The sequence below is a fragment of the Cariama cristata genome, unplaced genomic scaffold (assembly GCF_000690535.1).
Source record: "Cariama cristata isolate BGI_N322 unplaced genomic scaffold, ASM69053v1 scaffold20970, whole genome shotgun sequence".
Taxonomy (NCBI): Eukaryota; Metazoa; Chordata; class Aves; order Cariamiformes; family Cariamidae; genus Cariama; species Cariama cristata.
The window spans coordinates 50,614-65,109 of record NW_009595578.1 but is presented as its reverse complement, the minus strand read 5'-3'; the positions used below and the strand labels follow the sequence as shown (position 1 = coordinate 65,109).

At 41.3% G+C, this 14,496-nt stretch overlaps 1 protein-coding gene across 1 annotated transcript in view; it reads right to left on the bottom strand.

The window, feature by feature from the left end:
* Positions 1-1,301: 1,301 nt before the first annotated feature.
* Positions 1,302-14,496, bottom strand: part of C1QTNF7 (C1q and tumor necrosis factor related protein 7) — a 50,922-nt gene continuing 37,727 nt past the window's right edge. Inside the window, exons 2-4 of the mRNA XM_009702727.1 lie at positions 4,168-4,366; positions 3,019-3,264; positions 1,302-2,298 (exon numbers count right to left, since the gene is read on the bottom strand). Of these exons, the coding sequence (XP_009701029.1) occupies positions 1,667-2,298; positions 3,019-3,256 (870 nt within the window). The 5' untranslated portion in view covers positions 3,257-3,264; positions 4,168-4,366 and the 3' untranslated portion in view covers positions 1,302-1,666. The remainder of the gene's footprint in view (positions 2,299-3,018; positions 3,265-4,167; positions 4,367-14,496) is intronic.

The window sequence follows — 14,496 nt, the reverse complement described above, 5'->3', positions numbered from 1 at the left end:
GGATCAGGAGTTGTGTAACACAGACCACTATAATTTGAAACTATCTGAATAACTGTTAGAAATAGCAGGTTTCTGTAAATCAAGGATGTATGAAATAAGATTGTAAATTCTTGGAAATTAAGAGCACTCAATTAAAGATTGCCAGTCTTGACTTAATGGTGTTGAATGCTGGAGAACTCATCATGTTCACAGATTTTTTTACAATGATTGCTTACCACCACTAGTAAAACAGGTTCCTCATTTCCAGTGGGAACTGATACAGTTTCTCACCAGTGGATCTTGATGATCTTTGATGTCTCTTCCAACCATAACGATTCTATGATTCTTTGATTCTATGATCTTGCTGTGCTCCTATCTGATAGAAGGAAGTGCCAGCTGCTACCAGAAATTTTATCTCCAGATGGGTACTTGCAATTTGTGATCAAATCACCTCTTAACCTCATTAACAAGAAAAATAAATTGACCTTGTTACATCCTTTGTGTAATCTGCATGAGCAGGATTACAACAATTTTTTTTTTCCAATTTTTGAGTAAGTTTTTGAAACATTGACAGAAGTAGCAGCTTCGAAAGTAACTACTCTTTACTCCTACTTGTAATTCCATTTATCATACATCCAAAGGGCTGTAGCAACAGCCTACTCTGATGACTTGTATTTAGCTGATTATCCATGATGTCCCGTGTGCCTTGTCCAAGTTCACTGATTTCCTGAATGCAGGTTTTCATCTTGTGTGTGACCTACATTTATTTCATTGCATTTGGCCTTATTGGGATATAAATAAGTCTGCTTTAACAATGTGACTCAGTTTGTTCCATATAATTTGTTCTCATTAGTGGTTACTATTATATCAGTTTTTTGGCGTCCATAATTTTCTTCAGCAAAAAGTTTATGTTTTCTTCCACACTTCTCATAAAGATACTGAATAGCATTGAAAGAATAGCAAACCCACTTGGAATTACACTGAAAATACTCACGTTGAATACTGATTGTCTATCTCCAAATTTTCAGCTCTCCCAGTTTTTAATTATTTTATACGTTTAATACTTTTGTTCTGTTCTTTTATGGCTGTCATTGGGCAGTCCTCAGCTAGTACAAATCTTTATGCATTTACTAGGAAGTTAGCTAATTATGAATATAATGTGTTGGTGTAAATATCAGATGGGCCTGTCCTTGTGGCCTGTTCAGCTGCATCCTGAAGCAGACATTCCTATTTTATTCCTCTCCTTTTTTAAAATCAATGTTTTCTCTGTTTCTAATGTATTTCCTGTCTTAAAATGACCAAAGATGATATTGCCATCAATTGTTCAATTTTACTTTAATGTCATATACAAAATATCCATTCTACATTGCAACTTAATCTATTTTATATAAAATCCAATGTACAGTATCTTAAATTTGTTTAAATAGTATTACAAACATAACTTTCAGGAGGAGTCAGTCCTCGAGTGATGCAGTCTTTTGTTAATTACAGTTCCTTTTGATATACTTGCTGTTCAGTGTAAAATCCAGCTTAGATTCTAGAAGGATCCTTATGAACTCAGATTTGGTTCCTATCAAAACAAAAATAAACTCCCAGATTAATTATTTTCAACTTTATGTCCCCCACACAGCTAGATAAAATCCTGTGCTGGGGTGTCCAGTTTACATGTTATTTGACATCATCTGCTTCAGAGATCATCTTCATCTGATAAAGCATCAAGGTAATCTGTATCAACATATAAGAGAAATCCAGAAAACAAACTGTCTGCCCACGTTGGATCAGAAAAGAGACCATTTTGGTCAGTGTAGAAGATCTCAAGCCATACTTCATCTTCTGGCTGAAGGTAGATCACTGTGGATCCAGAAGCTACGTCATGGTTGCCTGTGTTTGCATCAAATGTCTTTATCCGGTACTTCCCATTGTGAACCAGCCCAATTGCAAGATGCTTGTTTGCTAAGGTGATATCATAAGAAAAATAATAAATCCCTGGGATGGCACAAATAAACTTCCCTGTGGAAGGGTTGTAATGCTCCCCCTCGTTGAACAGGACTTTATTGAATACAATTGGTAATCTTTCCTCTGGGTAGCTGGTGGTGATCCCAACAGAAAAGGCAGATTTCAGCACTATCTTTCCACACTTACAGACCCCTGGTGCACCTGGCTCTCCTCGGTCTCCTTTATCTCCCTTAGGTCCAGGTGGTCCAGCTGGACCTACTTCACCTTTGGCACCAGTCAATCCTCCAGGTCCTTTTTTACCAGACTGACCTTGGTCTCCTTTCTCTCCAGCTGGTCCTACTGGCCCAGTCTTTCCTCTTAAACCTTCAAAAACATTTCAAGTTGGTTAATCGTTGCACATATCATCTCAGTAAATGATTGTGTGGGCTACTGAGTGTGTCTGAACAAACAAGAAAAACGTGGCCAGAATTTCAAAATATTCCAAAAATACTTAGCAAGTTTGCAAAAGGACTGGCAGATAGGAAGAGAGGACTGGGCTCTGCAGCCCGGGGGTCCTTTGTTTCTATTTTCCTACCTTTCCTCATACGTCTTGGTTACACATTGAAGAATTTTATACATAATCAGTCCATTGCTGACTGAACTATGGGCGCTGCTGATGGGAAAGACAGCAGTGTGGCTACCTATATAATGATACTTGTGCACTAAATATCTTCTGCTATTTGAGCATTTTTTAGTGTATACCTAACTGCTAATCTTTCATTCCTGCCTACTGGCACAAATAAGACTATTTGTTTGACACCACACATGCTTCATTTTTCCCAAAATGTTTTTTTAGCATCTATGCCCAGGAAGGCTATGCATTTACATTTATTTACACAGATTTCAGTATATGCATATTAGACATATCTAAAATATATATGTGTATTTTCTTTCTCTCACTAGATACATATATGCATCACGCTTAAACCCACACAGGCACATTCACACATTCATCATGTATATATATTTATATAGCTATAACAATGACAATGAAAGGTCTTGCTTTGTTGTACTACTGTGTTAGGTTACACAAATATTCAATACCTGCACTCCCTTTTTCACCTTTTTCTCCCTTCCTGCCATCTCTACCATCTCTTCCTGGAAGACCAATGCGTCCGTGTGGCCCCGGGGATCCGCTGGCTCCGGGGGGACCCGCAGGGCCTGGCAAACCAGGGATGCTACAGATGTATCTGGTGTAGTAATTTTCTCCTTTGAACTGGCTTTGAAGAGGTTGCTCGCTTGTGTAGATGGCAAAACTTGTAATGTAAAGCAACACAAACATCCTTGGATCTGGAAAAAATGCATACAAATAAGACTATGCATATTATGGCACTCTAGTCACATGCAGATGGCTCTGAATATGCTAATAAGTGTGACACTGTGGTGCATTATGCACAGGTACAAGCTGGGATTTCTGCATTACCAGAATACATGTAGGAGGCAAGGAGGAAAGTCTGTCAGGTTCAACATGTTTCTGGTCACCATATATGTTACTGTATGTCTTTCAAGTAGCCTGTAGACTGACGTAGTGTAACTGTCAAATACCAGCTTTTTTGGACCAAACTTTGACACATTAAAAAAAGAATCCAGATTTTTCAATGCGAAGTCCTTTGTTCACACAGTTTATTTGGTCTTTGGGACCCGTGTAAGCTTTAGGGAGAAAAGCCTTTTTGCTGGAGGGAGTTATATCTGTGGTAGGAGGATGTGCCCATAGGAGCAGTCTCTTCTAGCGAGGACAAAGCTTACACCTTCATTTCATTTTGAAAACTGTCCTTATGGTTACAAATGAATCTCCAACCTGAATAACTGCGGCAGAAACTTGCTCGGCCTGCAGAAAAGATGCCAGTAAGAGAGCTACAGCTTCAGTGCCTGGTTGGAAGCCCTGATGGCCACAGCACAAATAATTACTTCACCCTAATGGGTCAGGTTGAATCAGGTGCCTGCCCTGCAGGGAATGGGTGGAGGAGGGTGAATGGGCTGCTAGCAGGTTGGGGATTTTTAAGCCTGGCTTGGACTGTCATCTGAAATGAACTGTGTTGCAATATCTTGCAAGAAAATTGTTTAAAGCTTTATATATAGTATTTGGCTGTTTCATAAACAGTTGAATATAAATTGGATTTCTCTGTTCTGCTATATACTGGGAAACTAAAGAAAACACTGTACAAACAGTAAGAAGCTGAGGAGTTGCAGTACCTGATGTACAAAGGTGTCTTAAATTAGTGTTGCATTAGCAGAGAGTCAGTCATGGGTCAGGTGAGATTTTGCAAGCCAAGCTGTTTTTTCTAGTTCGTTTGCTGGCTTCTCACAAGACTTGTGTGGGGTTTTTTGTTGGAGTTGTCCATTCTTTCAGAGCTGATTTACAGCATTCAAGGAAATCAGAGTCCACTGGTTTCTGTGGGGAGAAAAATAAGAAATGGAGTGGGGGATTCAGAAAAATATCTGTGTGAAATGCCATATACCTTTTTTTACAGTGAAACTCAGATTCATTCTCAAACTCAAAGAAGTTGCAAAGTGAATTAATCTAGAAATCATTGTTCCCATTCCCTTCTCCGTGATACTGATTGTCATTGACTGATTGATTTAAAAACCCAAACCATTACATTTATTTGCAGTTTGTGATATTTCAACTGATATATGGCATGGTCAAATCTATTCAGCAGGGAAAAAGACCAGCGTATACACATACATAGTCTTTGTGAAGAATCTTTTCTGTTTTACAGAGTAGAAATTGAGAAATTGTCTTGGTATCAATGGCAATGCAGGAAAAAAACATGAAAATATTGTAGTTGGAGAGAAATAAGCAATGCTCCAAAATTTTCTTCAGTGATGTATATTCTGCTTTTCCTATTAAGCATCTTGCATCAAATTGGCAGAAACCAAACTAATAATTTTGATGTCTTTTGATAAAGGTTTATAGTACAGTCAGGCACAACATCCTCCAAGAGTGGATTAACATACAAATGCTTAACATTACAGCAGAGCAGCAAATGGTAACTCCAAAGCAGTAGTTAGCTGCAAGCGCAAACTTCACAGTGGCATTTGCTCTGATGTACTACTGAGTGTACCCAAATAAAGCTCGTGGATTTTCATAGGACTTAAATCAGGGACAACAAAGCTCTCTGCAGAGAACAACGTTAAGCACTTAGCCAAGAGGGAGCAGCTTGGAGGTAGTTCATGCCTAAGACTGCACATGAATTTTACAGAAAGCTGATGGATAAGAAGCAGACAGGACTTGAGGATCAAGGACTGGAACAAAAACTGCCCTTTGCCAGATGAAAGTCTGAATTAGTAAGCTAGATGTTCCCCAACTGTGTTGCACGTAAGCCAAGCAAAAACAACAACTGCTGGTTCTGCCTATGTCCAGGACCTTTTATAAATCAGAGTAAGAGCCTTCACACAGCTGCTCCTGTCACTGACTGGCCAGTAACTTATTGATGCATGAAGCTATCTCCAGCTCCCAGACCTCCCCTGCTGTTCTTCTTATGTGCCTACAGGAAATTAATTAGTCTGGGGCATGTGTTTCTGCTAAGGTTGTGGGGAAAAAAGTCATTTGGGGAGGGTGAGGGGAACGGGGTTATTGAGATAGGAGTGTGTCTTAGGTGGCTGGGCATTGTAGTTGGAGAACCAGTTTGGGAAGGAAAAGGCATAGAGGGGAATATGTCTAGCTTTCAGCTATGGGTTGGGGGTCTCAAGGAGTGATGGGGCTGTGGAGCAGAATGGTGGGACTGCAGGAAGGGGAACAGAGCAGGGATTGGGAGGAAATGGTGATAATGTTCAGGTGATGATGTTTACAGTCTTGAATTTAGGCTTGAGGGGGAATACAGAAGGTTGCTTACAACAGTGGTACCCAACAAATAACATTTGGGAAACCATGCATTAGGCCACCAAATCAGGACTTCTCTTGCCACTTGACTTCAGACTCTTGTGTTTCTTCCTGTGTAATGGTCCAGTTTTAAAAGGAGGGGTGGAAAGTGCCTCTCTTTGTTAATGCAGCAGTCTCTCGGAAAATGTGAATCTCCTCAGACCGAAAAAGGATGTACAGCATTGAATACATACGCCATGTTTCCTGGCGAGTGCTCTAAAAGGTAAGTTACAATATTAAAGGTGAATGATAACATATGGCCATGCTTTTGAAATTTCAGGCTGAATTAGGAGGCCAATGTCAGGGATTTCAGTTCATCTGGGCTTATGAAGTTAGAGGGTGGACTAGACCTCCCAAATCACTTTCTCAGGAGTCACCTATGTTGCAGTGAAATAATTCATCACAGAAAGTTGACTGGTGAGCAGAAAGTGAGTCATAAATTAGACTATGGTCCTGGCTTCTGATTGTCCTTTTCAAGGATACAAACTTTTATCCATAAACTGGTGTAGGAAACAATGTCATTTATATATGCCAAATAATTTTCTTCAGGGAAAAACGTTTGAGGAGTTTATTTTTTTTTCAAATATTGAAAGCCAGAACAAGCACAGGATATTCGTGTTCACAACAATAACAATCATCTTCATCAAAACCATCACCAAAAATAATAATGAGAATGATATGAACACAGGATTAGAATAATATTATTCCAAGTTTAGGAAATGGCATTTCAGTAAGTTCCAAATCCACTAGGTAGAGCAAGAGTGCATGCCAAGACATTCACTGGAAGACAATGGACCTGCTGATCAGTTCTAACATGCAGTGATTTCTGGAACAGCTTTTCTAAGTGAGGGTGGCAGTTTCATTTGTTCTGTCACTATTTGAATTGCACACGCGGCATAATCACTGCTCTTGTGCATAAACCCAAAAGATCATCTAATTCATTCGATATTGGAAAAATGTTAAAAACGTTATTCTGGACCTAATACCTTGTTACAGTTTGTTAAGGTGACAGATCTGAAGAATTAAAAGAAGCATCCAAAGCAGCATGACCAGCAGGTTGATGGAGGGGATTCTCCCCCTCTACTCTGCTCCTGTGAGACCCCCTTGTAGTACTGCCTTCAGCTCTGGGGCCCCAACACAAGGACATGGACCTGTTGGAGCGAGTCCAGAGGAGGCCACGAAGATGATCAGAGGGCTGGAGCACCTCTCCTATGAGGACAGACTGAGAGAGTTGGGGTTGTTTAGCCTGGAGAAGAGGCAGTTCCAGGGAGATCTTATCGCAGCCTTCCAGTACCTAAAGGAGGCCTACAAAAAAGATGGGGACAGACTTTTTAGTAGGGCCTGTAGTGATAGGACAAGGGGTAATGGTTTCAAATGAAAAGAGGGTAGATTCAGACTAGATGTAAGGAAGAAAATTTTTACAATGAGGGTGGTGAAACACTGGAACAGGTTGGCCAAAGAGGTGGTAAACGCCCCATCCCTGGAAACATTCAAGGTCAGACTGGACGGGGCTCTGAGCAACCTGATTGTGTTGAAGATGTCCCTGCTCATTGCATGGGAGGTTGAGGGATTGTAGAAAATTCCCAGTTTTGAGGCTTCCTGATATATGATCTAATCCTCCTCCCTTGTCCAGCTATGCAGGTCTTAATTCTACAATTTATTAACTGGCATTGTTTTAAAACAATCCTAGAAAATTTCCCATGGAAGTGTTATAAATAAAAGCTGGGTCAAAAGCCAGTAATTATTAGTCAAAAGTTATCCTGGCTGTGTTCTTACTTTTGTCTTTCCTTGCTAGCTTTGAATTCACTTCCAATACATATGCACAACTGTTTGAGGAGGAGAAGAAGATGCATTTTAACTTCCTTGTGCAAAAAGATGTAGATGAAAAATAGCGATGCTCCTGGGCCTTTTCTGTCTGCAGTGCTGGCAATGGCTTAGTGGTGCAGAAGAAGATAGTCTATAGATCCTCTGGTTCTGCAATATATTTCAAAGGCCCATACTACCTCACATAGCTACCTTGCGTCCCCACTGTGGGATGTACAGACCTTCCCCAGCTCTCCCATCCAGGAGAGCTGTGGTAGGAGAAACAAGGTGGAGAAGGAGGTAATAAGTGAGGATGAGAAGTGGAGAGAGACACCTTCAACAATTAGGTGGTAGTCTCACAATCTATGCCTGTCTTTTCCCTCTCAAAACATGATCCACAAAAGTCAGTTGTATCCACATACCTGAAGGGTCCTAGCCTGCCATTCAATTTGCCACCACCACTGACCTTTCTACAAAGCCTCAGAAACAGTGCCTGCAGTTTAGCACACCATGCTCTGCAGTTTCTTTGCACTGTATGATTTTTATACTATTTAAAATACAAGTCTATAATATAATTATAGATTTTTTTCCCAGGTATTTTACATTGATCATTCACCTTCAGATGGGCACAGGTTTATGCATCTCCTAGCTTGTTTTGCGTTATGGGGACTATGCTGGACTTCCAGAGCTCCACCATGCCTTACTCTAAGGAACTGAGACCACAGCTGGCCACCACCACACTCCATGGCTTAGCTACGCAATCCAGCAATCTTCACGTGGCTTTACATTGTCTTTACTTCCCTTGTGTAAAAAAGCAAGAGTGACCGGACACTTTTTGAGCAGTCTGAACTTTTGATTCCCTGTCCCAGCATGGCTGATGGCACCCAAAGGGATCAATCAGCCAGTGGGAAAGAACATTAGCTAAATATTTCTGAGAAAACAATCCTTAAAGGCCTTATTAGCGATGCTGACATTTAACGGTCTTACTCTCTTAAGCTTGTACTCAGTCATGTTTGAACAGTCTCCTTCATAACTACATTGAATGCAGTCAGATTCTTCAACCACGTCTCAAGACTTCACAAAAAAAATAGAGCACTTATAATCAAGACCAGAAGTTCAATGTGTTTGATTTTGAAAATATCAAAGGAGTGAGAATCATTTTATTTCTCAGTGTCTGACTTAAAACATATTTTCTCTGGTTCCAGCCATTCCCATTATTTGGAAGGTTGTTTTTACTAAAAATGCCCAAGAAGATGGTCAAAGTGTGTATCAGTGAGATAGTCTGACTCAGCCAGGGGAATTTTAACATGAGGGCTGGCAGGCGAAGCATGTTCACTGCCAGCTGTACCAGAACACAGAAATAGATGAAACCTGACAGAATTTGTCTTGACAGAGAGCCGAGAAGCTAGGCCAGTTGCTTACAGTTGACAATTAACATGGAGACAATAATGTTTGGTTGCAATGTAGTGAAAAGTGCCCAGGATTTAACACTGGAAGACTCAGGGTACAAGTGTCCCTATACCTCGCATACAGACTTCTTTAAAAGGTTTTCCCTATTTTCTTAAAAAAAAAAAGAGACAGGAGCCATAAATCACAAGCTGTTGTCAGGGATGACCTGCAATTTGCAGGGTTAATTATGAACCTGGAGTCAGGCATGTGGAAGTATGTAGGCATCTAAAGATGTGGATAGATGCCTAGAGCAGTGTGCCCATCTCCCATGGAGTGCCTTTCAGTTCAGGCAGGCTTCTGCTTCTTGGTTCCTCCCCAGCCCTGGCTAGGAGAATTTCCATCTTCTGTCTTAGATCATTCTGCTTTACCAACCTTGCGATGACAGAAGAGAAATGGAGAACAGACTGGGAAAACCATTTCAGATGGAAAGAGGAAAAACAGAGGGTGCAAAAAGAAAATGTCAGACTGCAATGCACATGAGGACAAACAAGAACGAAACTCATAGATTATTGCCATGAGTCACAGGGGACAGACTTCCACTGCCCTGTGCGTTATGCTCACTTGTGTTCACACCTGGACTTTGTGAGCAAAAGGCTATAAAGAGCTCCCATCATGAGAGCAATCGCTTTGCACGGGGGGTAAATGATGGGGACCAGCCAGCAAAGGGAGATCAGGACACATTTAGCAAGAACAACTTAGGGAACTTCACTGGATTTCTGGCTGAATATGTTCTAGTCCCTGGGCATGGCTTAATTCTCATCCACTCAAGGTAAATGTCATTTATTAGATCACAGACACCTCTGAAGGTGGATTCTCCTTCACCCAGTTGCTCCCTTGGTGACAGCATATTGTACCAAAGAACAGTGTTCACCATTAAAAAATATAATTGTGCAGAGAAGAAAGCTTCCAAACCCTGAAAGGGACACTCCTCCCCCAGCACATTGTTCTCTTCTGGAAGTTCATCAAATGATATCACCCAGGCAGTGTGCCTTTCTGGGAACCCTGCAGAAAAGTAGGCATCCAGCCAGGGACTACATTCTACATCAAACTAGGCAAAGACCAAAAAAGCAATTTAAATGCTTGGGCAGGACTACGCTGGTTGATTTCCCCCTGAAGCAAGTTGGGGAAGGCTGCCATAAACTTCTCTGCCAGAGGAGCATTGGAAGCTGTGACCTGGGGCAGGGAGCAACCAAGTTCTGCTGAGTGGCAACCTCTTGTCCCTGTTCTGCTGTACATGGAAGAGGACATCTGTCTGAGGCTTGACATGAGTACATTTTTTCACACTGCAAACTGTCGTAGTTAAGTTAGCAATATTTTTAAGTATACAAAGGGTCTCTCTGCACTGCTGTTGCAACACAGCAAGCCATTAGCTTTTCCAAGAGGGGAACTGGAAATTTTGCCTACGTGGGCAAATCCCCAGCTAGAGATGGCTTGCTAAACACTGTGGTCTCTTCGATTCAGGTGATATTGTAAACAGTCCTTAACATACTGGGAGCGCAAAGGTAGGATAAAGTATAAATTTTCTAGCTTAAAAATTTGGATAAGTGTGCATGTCTGACAAGACTGTGGAGGACTAATTAGTTTTTATTTATGTGACACTTAGAAGATGGAAGGCATTCTAAAAGCCCTATAGTATGACTTATCTACTTTGAACCACTCTGGATTTTATTACTGAGTTTTATATGTTACAGCATAAAAGCAGGAATTTCTGAAGTGCTCCATGCTAGCCAAGCTGTACTCCCAGGAATGGCAGAACTGCACAGTAGAGCTCAGATAATACCAGTCCTGAAAAAAACTCACTACAGCTCCCAGGTTCCTGCTTGAGAACCTTCAAAAGATAACTGCACAATTGTGCATTTGAAAACAGACTTAGAAAATCAGCATTCTGGAATTAAATATTCCTGGATAAGAAATAACTTTGTGGTGCTAAGACCTTTGGGCTGAATTTACAAAAGTTCCTATAGGTTCCAACTTTTACATATGACTTTCACACACAGAAAATGCATCTTGGGAGGAACTGGATACCTAAGTCGAAATGAATGAACCATAAAAACTGTGGCCTACCAACTGGGGCATGAGAGGCTGCCTTAGCCTAGGGTTTTTGAAGGGGGTCTCTTCGGGCACATCTGCAGGAGCAGTGCTGTGCAACACAGATACTCAGGACAGCAAGGTGAGACCCAGGCTTTGCACGCCTGACACAGCTTAATGCCCAAGCAACCTGTAGCCATGCAAATACTGCTGGCTTTCTTGCAGGACCACGTCCACAGGGCAGTGCACTATCCACTGCCCAGAGTTAGCTGCAAGGTCTCCATGGTCTGACCCTTGGTGCACTGTTGGCATGTCCAGAGCACCAAAGAGAGAGCCTCAACATGAAACCAAAGAGTCAAACTTAAGAGAGAGGTTGTGACTGTGAAGCTGAATCTCACAGAGTTGCAAGTCAGGAGGCTGTCCCTCATCAGCACAAACGATAAATGGATTTAAAAGCTTAAGCCTTACTGTAAATCAGTGGGGCTTGAACTCCTGAAAGCCTAAGGCGTTTTGAAAATGGCACAAGAGCTTTGAAGCCTCATGTGCTTTTCAAAATGTCACACACATTAAAGTATGTCCCCAGCCTCTGGGACTGCCAGGCTCTCACGTCAACCCTGGTGGTCTCTTCCGTGCTGGTGTGGTAACTTGTCAGTACAGGAGATAAAAATCTGGCCTCAAAATCAGCATATTTTCCTGAATGTGGCTGTTCTGAGAAAAATGCTGTTCTCGTGGAGTGAGTCTACCTCAAAGCTATTACTTCAACAGTATTACTTCTATATTTATACTGGAACAGAAAAAGGAGAATTTGGCCTGGTTTAGTCACATGTGTGATTGTTATGGTTAATGTCAGATTCAGGAGATCGGAGCCAGGAAGATGTAAAAATAGAATGAAATTTATGTAATGTCTGCTTTGGGTAACAGCACGTTTTTTAAGTATGCTTCTTCCTGATTAAATCAAACCTTTAAATAACGACTTGATTTTCAGTGAGGTTGAGCTCTGCAAGACTGAAGGTCATGCACATTAGAAAGACAGCTCTAAACAGTTTGGAGCTGTAGAGTAAAATTCCATTTAAATTCTATATTGTATGGTGTTTTCTTACTGAAACAAGGACTTCTAATTCCATAGAAGAGCAGAAGGGACAAGGCATCGTGTCTCCCACCAGGCTTGATAGGACCACCAGCTCCACCCAAGCCTGCCCTCTGGCAACCCCATTGGTACCCAGAAAGCACTCACACAGGACCTGCATTTCTAGTTGATGAGCCCGAGTCCTACAATTTCACATCTTGTGGAGATGCTTGTGCCAGGCAAGGGCTGGCTGCGCCCTGGGACTGGGAGTGATGGAGCTCCCCACAGGGTGGCAGGGCAGGGTCTCGCCAGCCAGAGCCCATCCCATCACCCCAGCAGGGACCAGGGCAGCCTGGAGGCAGCAGCTGGGGGTACCCCCAGCATTCAAGGCCAGACCAGGATGTAAGCTTGTTGATGGGGGTCAGCTGGGCTGAAATGGGGTCCTGGACCATGGGCAGGGGGATGGGACACCCCAGGAGGGGATGGCAAGGACAGTCAGGGATGTCAGTGCCTTCATGGCTCTGACTGTTTGTATGTATTCAAGGAGGAGAAAAGAGTTGTGATCCCAATCTGGCAGCATGAGTCCACTCTATGCATATGGAAATAACAATTTTCAGCACAAGACATTCAAAGTTCTGTTAATTCCACATGGATCCTTACCCCTCCCCTCACTGCAGCATTTGCTGAGACACATGGCCAACTTCTGTCCTTCAGGATTTACTCTTGCTTTCATCAGTCTCCTGATAAGAACCATTTCTATGGTGGACTGTTTGGATTTGCAAGGTCTCAGTTTGAGTTGTTATTTTTTTTTAAACACATAAAATGCTATGTATTATGAAGATATAAGTGTCAAACTTGCTTATTTGAAGAAATGTTTAGAATGTTCTTACAACACATTGAAAAATCTAAAATCTATTATAAGAACATTTTCTTACTGAAGTAACACTGACACTAATATTTTTTCCTCTGTATTTCTGACTTGGACATTTCAGGCAGGCAGCTTTAAATCTCCAACAAAAAAGCTTATGAAGAAAAAAAAGTATTATCTCATTTATTTGTTTTCTAATTTATACAAACCTTGAAAGTGAAAAACTCATGCTGTTGTATAGAGCTCTGGAGAGTCTATCAATCTGTTTTGCTAACTACTATAGCCTACTATATACCCTAATTGCAATACATCCTAACAAGTCTTCAGAGTTTAGCAAGCATAAGGTATTGAGAAGAACAGAGGAAAGTGAAGAGGCGAGGCAGGAGAAGAGAAGGGAAGAGAAGAGAAGAGAAGAGAAGAGAAGAGAAGAGAAGAGAAGAGAAGAGAAGAGAAGAGAGGAGAAGAGAAGAGAAGAGAAGAGAAGAGAAGAGAAGAGAAGAGAAGAGAAGAGAAGAGAAGAGAAGAGCTGAGCTATGTCTTCTTTTGTTTGGCACAAATTTGTCTGACACAAATTTGTTTAACACAAATTCACTTAGAAGAATGACAGTTTTTCCTGTGATATGATAACTTCAATTTGATACACATAATTATTTGTCAGTCTGATTCTGTACATACTGAAATCAAATGCAAATATCTCTCTTGTTAGTGGTGATTGATCAGATTCACAGAGAGGAAGAAAGAAAACAAAGCACAGTTTTCTTTCAGGAGGTCTGATTTCTGTTCCTCAATCAGAAATGTCTATTCCATGGCAATTATTTAATCTTACATGCTTCTATTTCTTCATCAGTAAAACAACAGCATCAATATTATCAGGGATAATATTGCTCTGCTGATGTAAGTGCAGGTTATTTCAAAAGCACTTTTCAGATTCTGCTTTTCTTAAGTAACTGTGAACTGCCATTTCATATTTCAAATCAGTTCTCTCATGGGAGATTAAAATGGATGAAGTCAGCATAATTCCTGCAGTTTTTTCAGTACGGTGCAGATGAGGTCTAGTGTCCTATAACTAGTCATTTCTGACTTTGTTACAGAGCATCAGCCATACTCCTGCTTACCATTGAGAACAAAATTTGGGCCTCATATACTTGGGCATGGCTCTATTGAAACCACATGTCTTGTATTTATATCTGGCCTTGAAGGTGTTTTCTCACTTAAGTTCTTGCAACAATAATTTGACTGCTTTTTGAAATCCATCCTATCTGGGAAGTGTTTGTTTCCTTGGATTTGTCCAGGGAACAGCATGAAGAAGCTGCAGCTGTCAGTCAACTTGCCACTCTTCAGTAGGGAAGTCTGACCTTTGGCTGGTAAGGAGCAGGCTTTACCTTGACTTTGTTCTGCGTGTGTGTGATGCTTCAGGGTGATGTCAGCAGGGTCTCCATGGGGCAT